The sequence below is a fragment of the Sebastes umbrosus genome, chromosome 7 (genome assembly GCF_015220745.1).
Source record: "Sebastes umbrosus isolate fSebUmb1 chromosome 7, fSebUmb1.pri, whole genome shotgun sequence".
Classification (NCBI taxonomy): domain Eukaryota; kingdom Metazoa; phylum Chordata; class Actinopteri; order Perciformes; family Sebastidae; genus Sebastes; species Sebastes umbrosus.
Window position 1 is genome coordinate 35,918,739 of NC_051275.1, and position 21,731 is coordinate 35,940,469.

Sequence of the window (21,731 nt, forward strand, 5' to 3'; positions counted from 1 at the left end):
GAAGCCACTTAAATTTGTACAGATCTATAACAAAAGTTAGTTATAGCTTGACGTGCGCAGTAGAATAGTTGTGAACCTAAAGAAGGATGATGATAAACTCTACTCAGGTTTCATATTTCACTCTTGATGCTTACTTTCACACCGGAACTTTTAAGTACTTTTACTTCATGATTGTCGTGTGTTTGTATGTTTTTATTGTCTGTGCCAATGTGTTGCTCATCGTGGTTATCTGTAGTAACAGAAGCTTACATGAACCTATGTACCTTTTCCTGTGCAGCCTGTTTGTAAATGAACTGTATGGTAGTACAGGGTTGTTTCCATTCCTTCTGGTTCAGATCCTCTCTGACATTCACACTGTTGCTGCTCCGCTCTGCTTCCTGCAGATGTATTCTTTACACACTTACGGAGCTGTTGAGTATCTAAACTTAGCGGTCATGTCTTATGACCGATATCTGGCTATCTGTTGTCCTCTACAGTATAACACACGTATGACTCATAACAAGATTGCCACTTTTATTGCTCTAACATGGCTGTACCCTTTGCTTGCATGTATTTTCATCATATATTTGAATTCCCATTCGCAGCTGTGCGGGAACATCATTTACAAAGTTTACTGTGATAGTCACTCTGTTGTGAAGCTGGCCTGCTCAGAGGCCCACGTAGTTAATGCATACGGGCTCATTGCATCTTTCGGCACAATCTTCGGAGCTTTAATGTTTATTATTTATACGTATATAAAGATCCTGATCGTGTGTTTCTCTGGCTGTAAACAGACCAGACAGAAAGCTGTCAGTACCTGCACACCTCACCTCGCTTCCCTCTTCAACTTTTCTGTCGGAGCTAGCTTTGAATTGTTACAGAGCAGGTTCGATATGAATAATGTACCCAACATGGTGCGAATATTTCTATCGTTATACTTTCTTACATGCCCGCCTCTTTTCAACCCTGTACTCTACGGCCTGAAAATGTCCAAAATCCGTGTAGTAGGTAAAAGTCTGATGTCAAATGTAGGCTATTAACCCTCTGAGAGCCACAACAGAGCCGTTTTAGTGTTTTTTAGGGGGGTCCAGGGGGTCTTTAGGGGGAGATAGCAGGTTAACAGTAGATGTCACATAGAAATAGTGTACATCATCTGAAAGCTGTGAACCTGAAGATTAATTTGAGATGCAGTTCAAATCGGTACCAGCTGAGGGAAGGAGGTGATTTATTTAGACTCTAATAGTTAGGATTTTATCATTAACCCTCGGGGGTCAACACTGTCGTACACATCAGAAAAGTACTTTAGTTACTCTTTTTAGAGTATCTCTGGAACGCTGCGGTGTAGAGACTAACTTTAACTTGCAGCTGCTTCGTCAACACCGTAACTTTCTAATGAGGTTTCGGGGTCGATCGAATTATTTTCAGACAGTTTGTAATCAAGCTTGGAACAACAGTGTTTTTTTCAGAGACTTAATAAAAGTTATAAATCCAACTATGAAAGTCTTCTGTGAGCTAACTTTTAGTAGAGAAATGGACAGAAAAACGCCAGGACTTCTCTGTAAAAGAATTTAAATATCTTTTGATGTGTGTTGGTTAGAATGATGAAATGAAAAAATGGCGTAGACCCCTTAAAGAAGCTCATGAAGTCTCTATTACTGAGGGTTGTAGGAATACATGACTCCATAGAGCTGTGGCTCTCTGCTACACTGCTGAAAGCAAACCTGGGATTGTTCTGATGTTTCTCTATTAATGATGAGTAATAAGCTGCTGTGGCATCACGGAGAGCCTTCCGTTATGTTTTAAGACTATCTTGCCAGACTAAACGAGATTCTTCCTGTTTGGTGGAACGCCATATCCTTAAAAGTTCTGCTTTAATTTGCAGGTTTGTGTGTTTTACCACGGAGCTGACTTCCTTTTTTTTATATATCTAATGATCATTGTTGGAGGGAGTCTGAGATCTCAGATTTTCATTGTCAATGACTGCTTCTCTGTAATTAGGGTTCAAGCCCCGATATAATCCTCATGAATTAAATAAAACCATTCTGAGTCAGAAAAAAACTTTCAGTCACCAGGTAGGAGCTGCAATCAGTTTTTGGCAGGTGAAAACTGTATTTTATGGGTTGTAATGGTCCTTTAAAGGAATTTCAGCAGGTAAAAAGGACTGAGTGGGCTATAATCTGTCAGATATAATCCTCGTGAATTAAATCGAACCTTTCTGAGTCAGAAACAAAACTTCCAGTCACAAGGTAGGAGCTGCAATCAGTTTTTGGCAGGTGAAAACTGTATTTAGGGTTCAAGCCCCGACCCCCCAGAACCCTACAAGTAAGACTAAACTTCATAAATTATTTGTCCAATCAATACCAAACCCACAGGATGTTTCATAACAATTTTGAACCACGTGTGTAAAACTATTTAGAAATTACTCCATAGGGGGCGCCACCAGTTCCAAAGATTTGCATGGGCCTGGCGCAAATTTCGCCACAAATCAATGTGAGTTCGTCCCAGCATCACCAAACTTGATGGATATTTTTAATTAACCTGATGAAACGTCCCCAAAATGCCAAGAAATATGACTGGTGGGACGTTGAGTGTACCAGTACAGAAAGGCTGCATACACTGTAATGATGAAACAAGGTAGTGATTGGTCTCACTCCTTCTTTATACAGAATTAAACCAGGTGAAATGACTTTGCTTTGCTTTGTGAAGCCCAGAACCCGATCACTGCTGCTCGCGGCTTGGATTTTGGCAATTCAGCTGCTTCCCTCTGTTGAGCGAAAAAAGGCTTGAACACACGAACTGCCGCTTGCAGCTGTAATCTTTTCTTGTTATTATAATTCTGTGACTAGTAGTTTAGTTCCTTGTCTGAGGTGGTGGAATCAGCTGATCAGCACCCTTTTTATTACGAACCTAAACAACCTCGAATCTGCCGGCTACTAATTTTCGTTTTTAGTTAGTGGTGAAGTGGAGAGACGAAAACACGCAGAGGTTAATGAGGCTTTTCTTCATACAGTAGTAGTATACTAGTATACTAGTATAGTATAGTAGTATTAGTATAGTAGTATAGTATAGTAGTATTAGTATAGTAGTATAGTATAGTAGTATAGTATAGTAGGATAGTATAGTAGTATTAGTATGGTAATATAGTATAGTAGTATTAGTATGGTAGTATAGTATAGTAGTATAGTATAGTAGTATTAATATAGTAGTATAGTATAGTAGTATTAGTATAGTAGTATAAGTATAGTAGTATAGTATAGTAATATTAGTATAGTAGTATAGTATAGTAATATTAGTATAGTAGTATTGAAGAGCCTACAATGACTATGTCTCAGGCTAATGCTCATGTTGTGTTATAATTGAAGTGACCAGCTAATTAGCAGTTTACCTTTAGGTGATGTTAGGTGATGTTAGGTTATGTTAGGTGATGCTAGGTGATGTTAGGTTATGTTAGATGATGTTAGGTGATGTTAGGTGATGTTAGGTGATGCTAGGTGATGCTAGGTGATGTTAGGTGATGCTAGGTGATGCTAGGTGATGTTAGGTTATGTTAGGTGATGTTAGGTGATGTTAGGTGATGTTAGATGATGTTAGGTGATGTTAGGTTATGTTAGATGATGTTAGGTGATGTTAGGTGATGTTAGGTGATGCTAGGTGATGCTAGGTGATGTTAGGTGATGTTAGGTTATGTTAGTGATGTTAGGTGATGTTAGGTTATGTTAGTGATGTTAGGTGATGTTAGGTGATGTTAGGTGATGTTAGTGATGTTAGGTGATGTTAGGTTATGTTAGGTGATGTTAGGTGATGTTAGGTTATGTTAGGTGATGTTAGATGATGTTAGGTGATGTTAGGTGACGTTAGGTGATGCTAGGTGATGTTGGGTGATGTTGGGTGATGTTAGGTGATGCTAGGTGACGCTAGGTGATGTTAGGTAATGTTAGTTTATGTTAGGTGATGTTAGGTGATGTTAGTGATGTTAGGTGATGTTAGGTTATGTTAGGTGATGTTAGGTGGTGTTAGGTGGTGTTAGGTGATGTTAGTGATGTTAGGTGATGTTAGGTTATGTTAGGTTATGTTAGGTGATGTTAAGTGATGCTAGGTGATGTTAGATGATTTTAGGTGATGTTGGGTGATGTTGGGTGATGTTAGGTGATGTAAGGTGATTTTAGGTGATGTTGGGTGATGTTGGGTGATGTAAGGTGATGTTAGATGATGTTAGGTTATGTTAAGTGATGTTAGGTGATGTTAGGTGATGTTAAGTGATGTTAGGTGATGCTAGGTGACGCTAGGTGATGTTAGGTAATGTTAGTTTATGTTAGGTGATGTTAGGTGATGTTAGTGATGTTAGGTGATGTTAGGTTATGTTAGGTGATGTTAGGTGGTGTTAGGTGGTGTTAGGTGATGTTAGTGATGTTAGGTGATGTTAGGTTATGTTAGGTTATGTTAGGTGATGTTAAGTGATGCTAGGTGATGTTAGATGATTTTAGGTGATGTTGGGTGATGTTGGGTGATGTTAGGTGATGTTAGGTGATGTTGGGTGATGTTAGGTGATGTTAGGTGATGTTAAGTGATTTTAGGTGATGCTAGGTGATGTTAGGTTATGTTAGGTGATGTTAGGTGATGTTAGGTGATGTTAGGTGATGTTAGGTGATGTTAGGTTACGTTAGGTGATGTTAGGTGATGTTAGATGATTTTAGGTAATGTTGGGTGATGTTAGGTGATGTTAGGTGATGTTAGGTGATGTTAGGTGATGTTGGGTGATGTTAGGTGATGTTAGGTGATGTTAGGTGATGTTAAGTGATGTTAGGTGATGTTAGGTGATGTTAGGTGATGTTGGGTGATGTTGGGTGATGTTAGGTGATGTTAGGTGATGTTAGGGTGACCATATTTACAAACCCTCAAACCAGGACCCTTAAGTGTAGCGCACGTTTACACACAGCCACGTTCATGCACGCGTGGTAGTTTGAAATCAGATGGTAACTAACAGACCGGTGTAAACAGAACCTAAGCAACACATCCAACCTGGTGGATTGTCAGTACTAAACTATCTCTAAACTAGAAAAAGGGACAAATTAAAGGGGCAGTGAGCTCAACTTACTGTATTGACGATTGCGACCAAATTTTCTGTGGATCATTATTGGACCAAGCTCATCAAAAGTTGCATAAAGCTTGTTGATATCTTATTGCGTTTTGAAGCTGTTGACCAACAAACTTTGCAATGGGCGGAGCTTAGCAAGAAATTGGCCTTAATTCATTGACCATTAGTCCAATCATCATGAATCTTGGTAGATATCTTCAGTACGTGTTTGGGAATAGGCGTACCAAAGCTGTTTTAGCTCAACCCATATAGGGGGCGCCACAAATACCAAAACCTGGTCAACAGAATTTCACCAAATTTGGTGCACATGCTCTGGGGGCAAGTATTCATCAAGATCTGAAGAGTCATTTTGATCGGTGCACGTGGGCGTGGCCTATTTAGCATTTTATGCTATATTATGACTTTGCTCTATTTGCTTTGTGCTGTAACAAGCTAGAGTCATGAAACTTGGTACCATAAATGGCCATGATGTCCTAATGCTTCACATAAAATATGATATCAATTGGCCACATGGTGGCGCTATAACTGACAGCCAAAGGAGTGAAAAGTTTAAAGGCCGGCCCCTCAATCCTAAAGTCTGATTGATTTGAAATTTGATACACTTGTCCAGCTGAATGTGCTCTACAAAAAAGCCCTGTGGACCGCTGACGTCTGCCAACTACATTTTCCACCATTTCGAATTTTTTGAATTACACATTTTTGATTTCTCCTCCTAAACCATGAATCCAATTTCTACCAAATTTTCTGTGGATCATTATTGGACCAAGCTTTTTAAAAGTTGCAGAAAGCTTGTTGCAAGCCTGAACCAGCGAACTGCCGCTTGCGGCTGTAATTATTATTTTGCATGTGACAATAAAGAACTTGAACGTGTTGCACATGTTGTCCGGTCATCATATTTATAAGTAAATTGGTAAATTCGAATGTTACACCAGCAAAAGAAACAGGCTGAAGAGGTAGGAAACATCAAAAAAGGTTTAAAATTAAATAACAACAGAATACTTTTTTCTTTTAAATGACATTCAACAGCTATATACACTGTATACATTATATGAGCTTAGGTCACATGGTTGTGATTTGTGCAAACATTGGAGCAAATTAGGCCTGCAAATCGATTAAAATATTTAATCGCGAATAATTCGCAAATTAATCGCACATTTTTATCAGTTCTAAATGAACCTCAAAGGGAGATTTTTCAAGTATTTAATCCTCTTATCAACATGGGAGTGGACGTATGCTGCTTTATGCAAATTAATGTATATATTTATTATTGTATATCAATTAACAACACAAAACAATGACAACTATTGTATGACTCGCCCCAAACTGCACCAGTTTGCACAACCCATTTCCATTCACATATCTAGAGGTCAGAGGTCAAGGGGACCCCTTTGAAAATGGACATGACCGTTTTTCCTCACCAAAATTTAGTGTAAGTTTGGGGCGTTATTTAACCTCCTCATGACCAGCTAGTCTGACATGGTTGGTACCGATGGATTCATCAGGTTTTATAGTTTACTGTGATACCAGTATCTTCACTCTAGCTTTAAAACTGAGGCCACTAATATGTTACTACTATTTTACAAATTTTTTGGGGATATTTTAACTGTTTTTTCGGAAATATTTCACTAACTTTTTTTAAATTATTATTTACTTATATTTTTTGGGATATTTTACAAATATTTGATACTCATATGATACCAGTATCTTCACTATAGCTTTAAAACTGAGCCCGCTACAACCTAAATCACAAGTTGCGTTAAAGAAATTAGTGACGTTAAAACTGGACGCAGTGACACTTCTCAGTCACTGCCAAAGACATCAAGAGCTCCCAGCAAGCATGCTAATGCTGCGGGAACCAACGCACGGGCATCGATCGCAGGGACGTCCCACACCAACACACATGGACGTACTGAGGAGAGATGCTGGACAGTGCTGGCGAGCTAGCCAGATGTATGGTGGACTGAGACAGCTGGAAGCTCCACTTGAAAGCCCGTCTGGGGACGACCCAATGACATCAATTCTGATAGTTGTATTATCACTCTTTCCATCCACCACTATTGGTTTTGTGTTATCAGTCCTACTTGTTATCTATTACAGCTGCTAGGCTACTATTGTGGCTGCTTCTCTATCTCTCTCTCTCTCTCTCTCTCTCTCTCTCTCTCTCTATCTATCCCCCCAGCCGGTCTCGGCAGATAGCCGCCCGCCCTGCGCCCGGTTCTGCTCCAGGTTTCTTCCCAGTAATCGGGGAGTTGTTCCTGGCCTCAGTGCGCTTGGTGGATCCTGTTGGGTCTCTAAACTCTGGTGTACGGTCATAGACCTGCTCTATATATAAAGCGTCTTGAGATAACTTCTGTTGTGATTTGACGCTATACAAAAATAAATTGATTTGATTTGATTTGAAAACAAATTTGCCTTTTTTTTACAATTTACGTTTGGAGCTTTATTTCACCTCCTTCACTACGAGCTAGTGTGACATGGTTGGTACCAACGGATTGGACTATGGATGAGCTCGCTACAACCTCTTGAACAACACAACATGTAATGTGTGAAAGAAATTAGTTGCGTCAAAATGAATTTGCATTAATGCGATATTATCACCTTAACTTTGTCATCCCTAGTGCAAATATATATGTGTGTGCAGACAAACGAGTCTAGTCGTGCAAAACCAAAGGCCTTAGTATCGTACTGGATTGTTAACTGCCTAAAACACTTAAGTTTTGTTTTTGTTTTTAAGTTTCTGACAGATTTGTATCTGTCGTTTATGTAATATACATAATGTAGTATGATATGGGTATAATTGTAAATTTAATTTGACGTCTGAATTTCTCAATCTGACATGACATGGTGCACATACTGGTTTCAAAAAACGTTGTAAGACTTCATCAACAGATTTGTGGATGTTACGTTCCTGTATTCAAGGAGGAAGAACAGGTTGAAAAGTTGAGTTAATGTACTTTATTTGTCACATTATACAAAAGTGGGTAACACTTCATTTTACAGGTCCGCAAATTTCATGGTAATTAGGTGATAATTAGCAAGTAACCTCTTTGAAATTTCTTTGGAATTACTGCTAAATTACACCAGTATTTACCTCAACATTTATCAAACATTACTTTATTATAAACATGATTTAATAATAAAATTCCACTATTTCCCAATACTTGGTCATTTATTTAATACCTTTTCAGGAAAAGAATACAAAGTTAATTGATCTGCTTTATTTCCATGTCTGCTGATAAATAGATGATGATTAATGTCTTAATAAACTCCCTGAATCATGACATCAGCTACCAGGTTACATTTGATAGATGTTGAGGTAAATATTGGTGTAATTTGGCAGTAATTCCAAAAAAAATTCAAATAGGTTACTTGCTAATTATCACCTGATTACCATGACAGTTGCGGACCTGTAAAATGGAGTGTTACCAAAAAGTGCACAGTTCTACAATAAAATAAACTGATTAAATTGATTCAAATAAGAAACCCGGTTAGACAACTTAATATTAATAGTCTGCATTTGATATCAGACTTTTACATATGGCACGGATTTTGGACATTTTCAGGCCGTAGAGTACAGGGTTAAAGAGAGGCTGGCAGGTAAAAAAGTACAATGATAGAAAAATTCGCAATACATTGGGTACACTGCTCATATTGAACCTGCTCTGTATTATTTCAAAGCTAACTCCAATAGAAAAGTTCAAGAGGGAAGCGAGGTGAGGTGTGCAGGTACTGACAGCTTTCTGTCTGGTCTGTTTACAACCAGAAAAACACACTTTAAGGATCTTTATATACGTGTAAAGGATTACAAGTAAAGAAACAGAGATTGTGCTAAAAGTGGCAATGAGTCCATAGATGTTGATTACATTGGTATCAGAACAGGCCAGCTTCAAAACAGAGTGGGTATCACAGTAAACTTTGTGGATGATGTTCCCACAGAGCTGCAAAGGAGAACTCAAAGACAGCGAAACCACCATCGCACAACAAGGATATAACCACGTTACGGCAATAAGAGCTGCAATCTTGTCCCGTGTCATACGGGTGTTATATTGTAGAGGATAACAGATAGCCAGATATCGGTCATAAGACATGACGGCTAAGTTTAAATATTCAACAGCTCCGTAAGAATGCACACAATAAACCTGCAGGAAGCAGAGCGGAGCAGCAACAGTGTGAATGTCAGAGAGGATCTGAGCCAGAAGGAATGGAAACAACCCTGTACTACCATACAGTTCATTTACAAACAGGCTGCACAGGAAAAGGTACATAGGTTCATGTAAGCTTCTGTTACTACAGATAACCACAATGAGCAACACATTAGCACTAACTATTAACAAATATAAAGACATAAGAACTATGAAATATAAGTATTTAAACCCCCCCGTATCAAAATAGGCAGCAAGTGTGAAATATGAAACCTGAGTAGAATTCATCCTCTCTTTGGTTTATAATTATTTCATTGTGCACACCAACAAATAATTATGTTAACTTTTGTTATACATTTATAAAAAATAATAGTTAAACTAGGACTGGGTTGTTCAACTGGACTATAAGTCAGTGTAGTAATACTGAACAGATTCATTGTCATGGAAAACGTTTTAACAAACCGCCCCAAATGCACCATTATGTTCAATATAATGCACGTTACATATTACTAATAAAACATATGTGACATTGTGTGGCGTTATTAAGCATTCACCTGTTGTCCTGCTGTAGTCATACTGTGAGTCCTCCTAACTGAACTGAAACTCTGCTTCCATTATTTTATAGTTTCAAGACAGAGGAGGGCCGCAGCAGCAGAACACCCGATTCGACTGTCATCAGGCTATTAAGTAGGCGTTATCAGTCGCTAGAAGCACCATAATCGCTATAAGACCTCTTGAGTCCTTAAACAAACAAACTCTAAAAACTCTGGACAAAAAACAACTGCATTTTCATCACTGTACAAAACTGGAGAAATATAATTTACTGAGCTTTGAGAATTTTAGATTATTTTCAAATTTGTGCCTCGTTTATAAAATGCTAAATGGTTTGGCCCCTCCTCCACTGTGTGATTTTGTGCATTCTCGCTCAGTAGATTCTATTAGATCAATAAGAAGATCTTCTATGCAAGATTGTAATGTACCATTTCGCCGCACTGCATTTGGGCAATCAGCTTTTTCTGTTAAGGCCACAAATCAGAGGAACACCAGTGGAGAAACACCAGTGGAGGAACGCCAGTGGAGGAACGCCAGTGGAGGAACACCAGTGGAGGAACACCCTGCCTGACGATGTGAGGAGCTGCAGCTCTATCAGCATTTTCAAAACCAACTTAAAACGTCTGTTGAAAGCTGCTCAGCTCTGTACTCACTGATCTTTATTCCATGGTCTTCATGACTCGCTTTTACTTGACAAGCATACTTTGTGATGTGCTATCTTGTGTAGCTGTGTATTGTGCGTTTTGTATGTTCTTTCTTGTATGACTGTAGTATGTTCCTTTGTTTTGACCTGCCAAGGGACAACAGATGTGAATTAGCTTAAAGCTATAATCTGGTACGGTGCATCAAATGGTGACATTTATGTTTTAAACTGTACATGGTCCCTTTTAAATAAAATAAAATAAAAAAATAAAAAAGATGTGGGTGATTAGGTGCCTATCTGCACCTACCTGCGCCTCCAGACACCAATCTGTCAAGCTCCTTAAGTTTGAAGACGACACCACCCTCATCGGCCTCATCTCTGAGGGTGATGAGTCTGCCTACAGATGGGAGGTTGACCATCTGGCATCCTGGTGCAGCCAGAACCACATGGAGCTGAACGCTCTGAAGACAGTGGAGATGGCAGTGGACTTCAGGAGGAACTCAGCCCCGCTCCCCCCCCTCATCCTGCGCGGCTCCCCAGTTAACACGGTGGAGTCGTTCCGTTTCCTGGGCACGACCATCGCCCGGGACCTCAAGTGGGAGCTAAACATTAGCTCCCTCACCAGTAAGGCCCAGCAGAGGATGTACTTCCTGAGGCAGTTGAAGAAATTCAACCTGCCACAGACCATGATGGTGCACCTTTACTCGGCCATCATCGAGTCCATCCTCACCTCGTCCATCACCGTCTGGTTCGTCGCTGCCACCGCCAGGGACAAGGCCAGGCTGCAGCGGGTCATCCGTGCTGCAGAGAATGCGATCGGCTGCAACCTTCCCTCCCTCCAGGAGCTGTACACCTCCAGGACCTTAAGGAGGGCAGGAAAGATTGTGGCCGACCCCTCCCATCCTGGACACCATCTCTTTCAGACTCTGCCATCTGGCAGGAGGTTAAGGTCTATCAGGACCAAAACCTCACGCCATAAAAACAGTTTTTTCCCCATGGCAGTGGGGCTCTCCAACAGCCCCTTCGTCCCCCTGTGACTGTCTCTCCCTCACACACACACTACTGCCCCCTCTCCCCCGCCTCCCCCGACACTGACTCTCCCCCCCTCTCATACACTCTCAATACCACCCCCTACAGTATCCCTCTCTCTCCCTCTCTCTCCCTCTGATACCTGATTGTTTTGTTTGCACACCGGCAATATTTGCACTATCTGTTTATATCATGTTTATTTTTGTTTATAGCTTATTTTGTAAATTGTACATTTTTATTCTTATTTTATTCTAACGTTTTATCTATTCTTTTGTTATTATACTGTCTGACTTGCACCAACAAAACCAAAGAAAATTCCTAGTGTATACCTCTTACACCTGGCAATAAACACTATTCTGATTCTGATTCTGATTCTGATTCTGATTACTACACCTACTACATTGTAAAAGTGAAACTTACGAGCAAAACGTTCGAACATGTTAAACTGAATGAAACTTCACGTTTTGAACACAAACAAAAAGCTTTCTTTAGGTTTAGACAACAAAACTATAACTTCTTTAGGTTTAGGCAACAAAACTACAACTTCTTTAGTTTTAGGCAACAAAACTACAAGTTATTTAGGTTTAGGCAACAAAACTACAAGTTATTTAGGTTTAGACAACAAAACTACAGCTTCTTTAGTTTTAGGCAACAAAACTACAACTTATATAGGTTTAGACAACAAAACTACAACTTCTTTAGTTTTAGGCAACACAACTACAACTTTTTTAGGTTTAAACAACAAAACTACAACTTCTTTTTTTTTTTTTTTTTTTAAGTTATTTTTTTGGGGGCATTTTCCATTTTTATTGAGAGGACAGTGGATAGAGTCTTGGAAAGGGGGAAGAGAGAGAGTGGATGCGGAAAGGGCCACAGGCCGGATTCGAACCCGGGCCGCCGCGGTCAGGACCAAGCCTTGTTACATGGGCGCCCGCTCTACCAACTGAGCTAACCCAGGCGCCCAAAACTACAACTTCTTTAGTTTTAGGCAACGAAACTACAACTTATATAGGTTTAGACAACACAACTACAACTTCTTTAGGTTTAGACAACACAACTACAACTTCTTTAGGTTTAAACAACAAAACTACAACGTCTTTAGGTTTAGGCAACACAACTACAACTTCTTTAGGTTTAGGCAACAAAACTCCAACTTTAGGCAACAAAACTAGAACTTCTTTAGGTTTAGACAACAAAACTTCAACTTCTTTAGGTTTAGACAACAAAACTATAACTTATTTAGGTTTAGACAACAAAACTACAACTTCTTTATGTTTAGGCTGCAAAACTACAACTTCTTTAGGTTCAAGTAACAAAACTACAACTTCATTAGGTTAAGGCAACAAAACTACAACTTCTTTAGGTTTAGGAAACAAAACTACAACTTCTTTAGGTCTAGGAAACAAAACTACAACTTCTTTAGATTTAGGCAACAAAACTTACTTAGTTAAGTTTGGGAAATACATTGTGTTTTTTTGTTAAAATAACTATGAACACAACAACAACTACACATTGTTGGTTTCACATGAGATGTGAACTCCGGTCTCCAGGGTGAAAACCTTTTGTCCAGTGTTGTTGTCCTTGTCCCTATCTGTTATTTCTATTTTAAGTACATAAAATGATGCATAAAAACCAGAGTGATTACAAGTAATTCCTTGTATGTATGTACTCAACAAATAAAACTGATCCTGACTCAAATCTGTTAATCCATTAAAATATGCGATCGTGATTAATCTCACATTTTTGGACTGAAAATAACCAAAATCTGTCCAGAGTTTTTAGAGTTTGTTTGTTTAAGGACTCAAGAGGTCTTATAGCGAGTATGGTGCTTCTAGCGACTGATAACGCCTACTTAATAGCCTGATGACAGTCGAATCGAGTGTTCTGCTGCTGCGGCCCTCCTCTGTCTTGAAACTATAAAATAATGGAAGCAGAGTTTCAGTTCAGTTAGGAGGACTCACAGTATGACTACAGCAGGACAACAGGTGAATGCTTAATAAAGCCACACAATGTCACATATGTTTTATTAGTAATATGTAACATGTGCATTATATTGAACATAATGGTACATTTGGGGCGGTTTGTTAAAACGTTTTCAATGACAATGAATCTGTTCAGTATTACTACACTGACTTATAGTCCAGTTGAACAACCCAGTCCTAGTTTAACTATTATTGTTACAAATGTATAACAAAAGTTAATTATTTGTGGGTGTGCACAATGAAATAGTTATAAACCAAAGTGAGGATGAACTCTACTCAGGTTTCATATTTCACACTTGCTGCCTATTTTGATACGGGGGGGTTTAAATACTTATATTTCATAGTTCTTATGTCTTTATATTTGTTAATAGTTAGTGCTAATGTGTTGCTCATTGTGGTTATCTGTAGTAACAGAAGCTTACATGAACCTATGTACCTTTTCCTGTGCAGCCTGTTTGTAAATGAACTGTATGGTAGTACAGGGTTGTTTCCATTCCTTCTGGTTCAGATCCTCTCTGACATTCACACTGTTGCTGCTCCGCTCTGCTTCCTGCAGGTTTATTGTGTGCATTCTTACGGAGCTGTTGAATATTTAAACTTAGCCGTCATGTCTTATGACCGATATCTGGCTATCTGTTATCCTCTACAATATAACACCCGTATGACACGGGACAAGATTGCAGCTCTTATTGCCGTAACGTGGTTATATCCTTGTTGTGCGATGGTGGTTTCGCTGTCTTTGAGTTCTCCTTTGCAGCTCTGTGGGAACATCATCCACAAAGTTTACTGTGATACCCACTCTGTTTTGAAGCTGGCCTGTTCTGATACCAATGTAATCAACATCTATGGACTCATTGCCACTTTTAGCACAATCTCTGTTTCTTTACTTGTAATTCTTTACACGTATATAAAGATCCTTAAAGTGTGTTTTTCTGGTTGTAAACAGACCAGACAAAAAGCTGTCAGTACCTGCACACCTCACCTCGCTTCCCTCTTGAACTTTTCTATTGGAGCTAGCTTTGAAATAATACAGAGCAGGTTCAATATGAGCAGTGTACCCAATGTATTGCGAATTTTTCTATCATTGTACTTTCTTACATGCCAGCCTCTCTTTAACCCTGTACTCTACGGCCTGAAAATGTCCAAAATCCGTGCCATATGTAAAAGTCTGATATCAAATGCAGACTATTAATATTAAGTTAACCGGGTTTCTTATTTGAATCAATTTAATCAGTTTATTTTATTGTAGAACTGTGCACTTTTTGGTAACACTCCATTTTACAGGTCCGCAACTGTCATGGTAATCAGGTGATAATTAGCAAGTAACCTATTTGAATTTTTTTTGGAATTACTGCCAAATTACACCAATATTTACCTCAACATCTATCAAATGTAACCTGGTAGCTGATGTCATGATTCAGGGAGTTTATTAAGACATTAATTATCATCTATTTATCAGCAGACATGGAAATAAAGCATTTCAATTAACTTTGTATTCTTTTCCTGAAAAGGTATTAAATAAATGACCAAGTATTGGGAAATAGTGGAATTTTATTATTAAATCATGTTTATAATAAAGTAATGTTTGATAAATGTTGAGGTAAATACTGGTGTAATTTAGCAGTAATTCCAAAGAAATTTCAAAGAGGTTACTTGCTAATTATCACCTAATTACCATGAAATTTGCGGACCTGTAAAATGAAGTGTTACCCACTTTTGTATAATGTGACAAATAAAGTACATTAACTCAACTTTTCAACCTGTTCTTCCTCCTTAAATACAGGAATACCCATATCATACTACATTATGTATATTACATAAACGACAGATACAAATCTGTCAGAAACTTAAAAACAAAAACAAAACTTAAGTGTTTTAGACAGTTAACGATCCAGTACACTACTAAGGCCTTTGGATTTGCACGACTAGACTCGTTTGTCTGCACACACATATATATTTGCACTATGGATGACAAAGTTAAGGTGATAATATCGCGTTAATGCAAATTCATATTAACGCAACTAATTTCTTTCACACATTACATGTTGTGTTGTTCAAGAGGTTTTAGCAAGCTCATCCATTGTCCAATCCATCGGTACCAACCATGTCACACTAGCTCGTAGTGAAGGAGGTGAAATAAAGCTCCAAACGTAAATTGTAAAAAAAGGCAAATTTGTTTTAACGTCACTAATTTCTTTAACGCACCTTGTGATTTTTTAGGATGTAGTGGGCTCAGTTTTAAAGCTATAGTGAAGATACTGGTATCATATGAGTATTAAATATTAGTTAAAATATAGTTTATATATATAGTTATATAAGTTATCTAATCTGTTAAACTACAACTTCTTTAGGTTTAGACAACAAAACTACAACTTCTTTAGGATAAGGCGACAAAACTACAACTTCTTTGGGTTTAGGTAAAAAAAACGTAGTTAGTTACTTTCGGGGAAAACATTGTGTTTTTGCATTAAAATAACTACGAACACAAAGACAACTACACATTGTTAGGTTCACATGGGATGTGAACTCTGGTCTCCTGGGTGAAAACCTTTTGTCCAGTTGTCCTTGCCCGATCTGTCATTTCTATTTCTGTGTAAGTACGTTTAAAAAGATGCATAAAAACCAGAGTGAAATTCCTTGTATGTATGTACTCGACAAATAAAACTGATCCTGACTGTAATCTGTTAATACATTCAAATATGTTATCATGATTAATCTCACATTTTTGGACTGAAAAAAAACCAAAATCCGCATTACATGTAAAAGTGTTATGTTTGGTAGAATATAACTTGTTACACTGTGCCTGAAATGCTTTAACTTTTCACATTTTATGTTTGCATAAAATTATATGTTTGGTAGGGCTGTCAACCGATTAAAATATTTAGTCATGATTAATCTCACATTTTTTTATCTGTTCAAAATTAACCTTAAAGGGAGATTTGTCAAGTATTTAATAATCGGATCAACATGGGAGTGGACAAATACGCTGCTTTATGCAAATGTATGTATATATTTATTATTGGAAATCAATTAACAACACAAAACAATGACAGATATTGATCAGAAACCCTCACAGGTACTGCATTTAGCATAAAATATTTATTTTTATTTATTTTGTTTTTTATTTTTTATTTATCTTTATAAAACTTTATATTTATAACTTTACCAAAATTATTTTGCCAAACAGTATTACGAGTCCACACTTTCTTCCACAGGCCTTTGGAGAACCTTACGATCTGTGCATCTAACTGTCTTATGATAGAGATCTGAGTTCTTTCCCAACCTGGACCATTTGCATCAGTATTTTCTGATTTGACTTGATTTGGATTAATGGCTACTGGTCTGTGATAATTACTACTACAACTAGTCCGACACTTTTTTATGTTACAAATGCTGTTTATTGATTATGAATGACTCTTGATTTCCCTTCTGCTTTTAAATACATTCAGTTTATTTCTTAATCTGCCAGAACACGGTGCACACTACTGTTTCTGCAGAGCTTTATCATGTCTCTGTGTTTACAAAAGCAAAACAGATTGGAAAACAAAGTATTATTAAATGTACTTTATTTTCAATTAATAACACAATGCACAGTTCATCATTTAAATGTTACAGGTCTGGTTAGGTGAAAGAAAACAGACTGTTGGATAATTGTTAATATTAACGCCGCAAATTTGAAATCAGACTTTTACATGTGACACGGATTTTGGACAGATTCAGGCCGTACATTACAGGATTGAAAAGAGGCTGGCATGTAAGAAAGTATAATGATAAAAAAATGCGGAACATATTGGGTACACCGTTCATGTTGAACCTGTTCTGTAATATTTCAAAACCAGCTCCAAAAGAAAAGTTAAAGATGGAAGCAAGGTGAGGTGTGCAGGTACTGACAGCTTTCTGTCTGGTCTGTTTAGATCCAGAAAAACACACTTTAAAAATCTTCATGTAAGTGTAAAGAATTAAAATTAGAGGAACAAAGATTGTACCAAATGATGCAATGAGCCCATATGTATTAACAACATGGGCATCAGAGCATGCCAGCTTTACAAGAGAGTAGTTGACACAGTAAACTTTGTTAATGATGTTCCCACACAGCTGTAAAGAGGAGCTCAAAAGTATCATGACAACACATGTAAGGAAAGGGTATAGCCATGCTACAGCAATAAGCATGGCAATCTTGTTAGATGTCATACGCATGTTATATTGTAGAGGATAACAGATAGCAAGATATCTGTCATAAGACATGACGGCTAAGTTTAACAACTCTACACCTCCATAAAAAAATAAAAGGAAATTCTGCAGGAAACAAAGTGGAGCAGAAACAGTGTGAACTTCAGAGAGGATCTGAACAAGAAGGAATGGAAACAACCCTGTACTACCATACAGTTCATTTACAAACAGGCTGCACAGGAAAAGGTACATAGGTTCATGTAAGCTTCTGTTACTACAGATAACCACGATGAGCAAAAGATTAGCACTAATAATAAAAACATATAGAGACATAATAATTATAAAATGTAAGTATTTGAAAAGCCCTGTGTTAAAGTAGGCACTAAGTGTGAAATGTAAAACCTGTGTAGTGTTTATCATAATCTACCTTTTGGATCACCACAACAATTATTGCATTCTCTTCTGTTCGATCTGTAAAAATTGAACTGGTTTAAACTTGCATTTTGGCACAATGTACAACTGAAATATCAAACACACAAAAACAGAAGTCAGAGTAGTAACACTAAACAGATTCATTATCATGGACACAACCGTAAAATACACCCCTAAATGGACCATTTACTCTTCAAAATGAATATGTTTTGACAAATAGCGACGCTTTCGACGAGTGAATTTGTCATGAGCCCCTCCTTACTGAGCAGAAACTCTGCTTCAACCACTTTTATACTTTTCAAGAGAGAGAGGACACACACAGCAGCAGAGTGACCTCATTATGAAAGGTCCCATTGGTTGATACTCATGTTGGCTTAATGTCAGCAAGAAAAAAGTAAAGCTTGTAGAGAGCCTGCTGTTTGCAATTTTTGAAAGAAAGTTTAATAAAAGTAAAAATAAAACAGAATAGCTTCCTGCAACATCCTACTGCTTTATGCAAATGTGTGTATATATTTATTATTGGAAATCAATTAACAACACAAAACAATGTCAAATATTGTCCAGAAACCCTCACAGGTACTGCATTTAGTATAAAAAATATGCAAATATGCAATAACATGGCAAACCGCAGCCCAACAGGCAACAACAGCAGCATTGTGTCTGTGTGATGACTTGACTATGACTTGCCCCAAACTGCATGTGATTATCATAAAGTGGGCATGTCTGTAAAGGGGAGACACGTGGGTACCCATAGAACCCATTTACATTCACATATCTGGAGGTCAGAGGTCAAGGGACCCCTTTGAAAATGGACATGACAGTTTTTCCTCGCCAAAATTTAGCATAAGTTTGGAGCGGTATTTAGCCTCTTTCAGAAGAAGTTAGTGTGACATGGTTGGTACCAATGGATTCCTTAGGTTTCTAGATTCATATGATACCAGTATCTTCACCATAGCTTTAAAACCGAGCTGCTACAACCTAAAAATCGCTATAAAAAGAACTTCTTCTAATGCAGAAGACACAAGTGCCTGCCTTTTTTAAGATTCCTGCTTAGCTCTGTTTACACTGCTAACTCAGAGTAAACAAGTTTATCACCAGCAACTATGACGAAGTCTGCCAGCTAATTTTAAGCAACAGGAACAAAGCAAGGTAGTTAACTTTGACTTCTGTCAATGTACTTGTATTGATTTGGTTTAACGCTATTCACTGAGTTTTATTGTTGTGATATTGTTGTAGTCAGGATATTTGGGTTACTGGCATTACCCCATTTGATGTGTTATTTATGCTTCACACAGACGTCGTCTCTCTCTCTCACATATACACGATTACACACTGTTCTTGGTTTATTTAGTTTAGTTATTTAGTTAAATTTATATTGTGTTTTAAACTATTATCTTGTAAATAAATGTTTTGAATTTGCATGCTTGTCTCATTATTGTTGCATAAAGGTAAATAATGCCAACCGCTGCCATGTCAAGAAATACATAATCCTTCAACTTTTACTGCTTATTGATATGGTGAATTATGGTTATAGTTATAGTCCAAATTGATAGTTAAGTATATTTTATGAAACTATTTTATGAAAGTACATTAATTGGTTATCATTTTTTCTTTGTTTCAAAGAGTGGTGCCCTGAGGATGATTTAATATACATTAAATCATATTATTCAATATAATCAATAATTACTTTTGGCAGCCATTTTAATATCTTTTGAGCTTAGGTACCAGTACAATTTGGTGCCCTCTTATTACTAATATGTATTGATGATTTATTCATATTTATTTTATCAATATGTATCTTTAATATTTTCTAATAACTAGACCAGCTCCTATCTGCTTCCCCAGCATTATTGGTGCCCCGTGTGAGGCATAGTATTGTTGTCAATATTAATTTCAGCATAATTTTTGGTTAACTCCAAAATGTCTTATTCCACTTATAAACAAACAAAAACTGTTCACATTTTACACCACAAGTTCTCCACAGGAGTAGACGTCCAGCTGCACTTATAAACAGGTACATTGTGGAGAGAATTGTTATTTGAGAGATTTGGATTATTTATAACATTTTAAGCCTTCATAGTGTTATTTTTAAGTACTTGTTGTTGCTTCTTATTCAATTTATACCCTGTAGAACTTGAAATAATTTTGGTTCAGCATTCGGATACTAAGTATTCAATGCATTCTAGTCAAGCTGTCATAATTTGCTGTTAATTCAAGTGTTCCTTTAATTAGGACACAGCATGCCACCATCCCTTTGCAACATAGAGAGCTTGTACCTGGCTGTTACTGCCTTGCATTCCAGCCTGAGTGAGATAAATAGAGCCTGAGATAGAGCCACAGTGTGCTACCAGCCCTATGATATAAGTTTTGTACCTAACTGTTACTGCCTTTCATCTCTATTAATTTAATTATTAATCAGAGTCCAAATTCATAGTTTAGTATATTTTATGAGACCATTTTATTAGACTATATTAATTTGGTATAATTTTCTCTTGATTGCAAAGAGTGGTGCCCTGAGGATAATTTAATATAAATTAAATCATATTATTCAAAAATTATGCTGAAATTAATATTGCCAACAATACTATGCCTCACACGGGGCACCATTAATGTTGGGGATGCAGATAGGATTTGGTCTAGTTATTAGAAAATAAGATAAATATTAATATTAATAAAATAAATATTAATAAATCATTGATATATATAAATTATAATAGTGCACCAAATTATACTGGTACCTAAGCTCAAAAGATATTAAAATGGCTGCCAAAAGTAATTAATGATTATCAAAATAATTATTGATTATATTGAATAATATAATTAAATGTATATTAAATCACCCTCGGGGCACCACTCTTTGAAACAAAGAAAAAATGATAACCAATTAATGTACTTTCATAAAATAGTTTCATAAAATATACTTAACTATCAATTTGGACTATCACTATAACCATAATTCACCATATCAATAGGCAGTAAAAGTTGAAGGATTACATAGTTCTTGACATGGCAGCGTTTGGCATTATTTACTTTTATGCAACATTAACGAGACAAGCATGCATATTCCACAAACATTTATTTACAAGATAATAATAGTTTAAAACAATATAAATCTAACTAAATAACTAAACTAAATAAACCAAGAACAGTGTGTGATCGTGTATGTGTGTGTGAGAGAGAGACGACGTCTGTGTGAAGCATAAATAACACATCAAATGTGGCAACGCCGGTTACCCAAATATCCTGACTACAACAATATCACAACAATAAAACTCAGTGAATAGCTTTAAACCAAATCAATACAGGTACATTCACAGAAGTCAAAGTTAAACAGTGTTGCTTAGCCATGTAAAATTGCTATGCTAATGCTGTTCTAAGGTAGGCCCAGTTACTTTTGATAGACATTTTAACGGCTACTGTTCTGTGATGATTAGTTTACAACTACCAGTCTGATTCTGTTTGAGAAAAATGTGTTACACATGCTGTTTATTGATTATGAATGACTCGATTTCCCTTCTGCTTTTAAATACATTTAGCTCATTTCTTAATCTGCCACAACTTGGTGCACACTACTGTTTCTGTACAGATTGAAAAACAAAGTAAAATGTACTATATGTTTTAATTTATAACACAATGCACAGTTCATCATTTAAATGCTACAGGTCTGGTTAGGTGAAAGAAAACAGGTTGTTAGATAACTGTTAATA

At 37.1% G+C, this 21,731-nt stretch overlaps 4 protein-coding genes across 4 annotated transcripts; 2 read left to right on the forward strand and 2 right to left on the reverse strand.

Moving 5' to 3' along the window:
* Positions 1 to 86: 86 nt before the first annotated feature.
* Positions 87 to 1,019, forward strand: LOC119490972 (olfactory receptor 6N1-like). Its single transcript, XM_037774524.1, has one exon. The coding sequence runs from the start codon at positions 87 to 89 to the stop codon at positions 1,017 to 1,019; it is 933 nt and encodes a 310-aa protein (XP_037630452.1).
* Positions 1,020 to 8,577: 7,558 nt separating this feature from the next.
* LOC119490973 (olfactory receptor 6N1-like) lies at positions 8,578 to 9,657 on the reverse strand. Its single transcript, XM_037774526.1, has one exon. It carries the CDS (start codon positions 9,502 to 9,504, stop codon positions 8,578 to 8,580), a length of 927 nt encoding a protein of 308 aa, XP_037630454.1. The 5' UTR covers positions 9,505 to 9,657.
* A 4,030-nt stretch (positions 9,658 to 13,687) lies between these two features.
* Positions 13,688 to 14,614, forward strand: LOC119490974 (olfactory receptor 10A6-like). The gene has a single exon (XM_037774527.1). It carries the CDS (start codon positions 13,688 to 13,690, stop codon positions 14,612 to 14,614), a length of 927 nt encoding a protein of 308 aa, XP_037630455.1.
* Positions 14,615 to 17,082: 2,468 nt separating this feature from the next.
* LOC119490975 (olfactory receptor 10A6-like) lies at positions 17,083 to 18,012 on the reverse strand. Its single transcript, XM_037774528.1, has one exon. It carries the CDS (start codon positions 18,010 to 18,012, stop codon positions 17,083 to 17,085), a length of 930 nt encoding a protein of 309 aa, XP_037630456.1.
* Between the last annotated feature and the right edge of the window lie 3,719 nt (positions 18,013 to 21,731).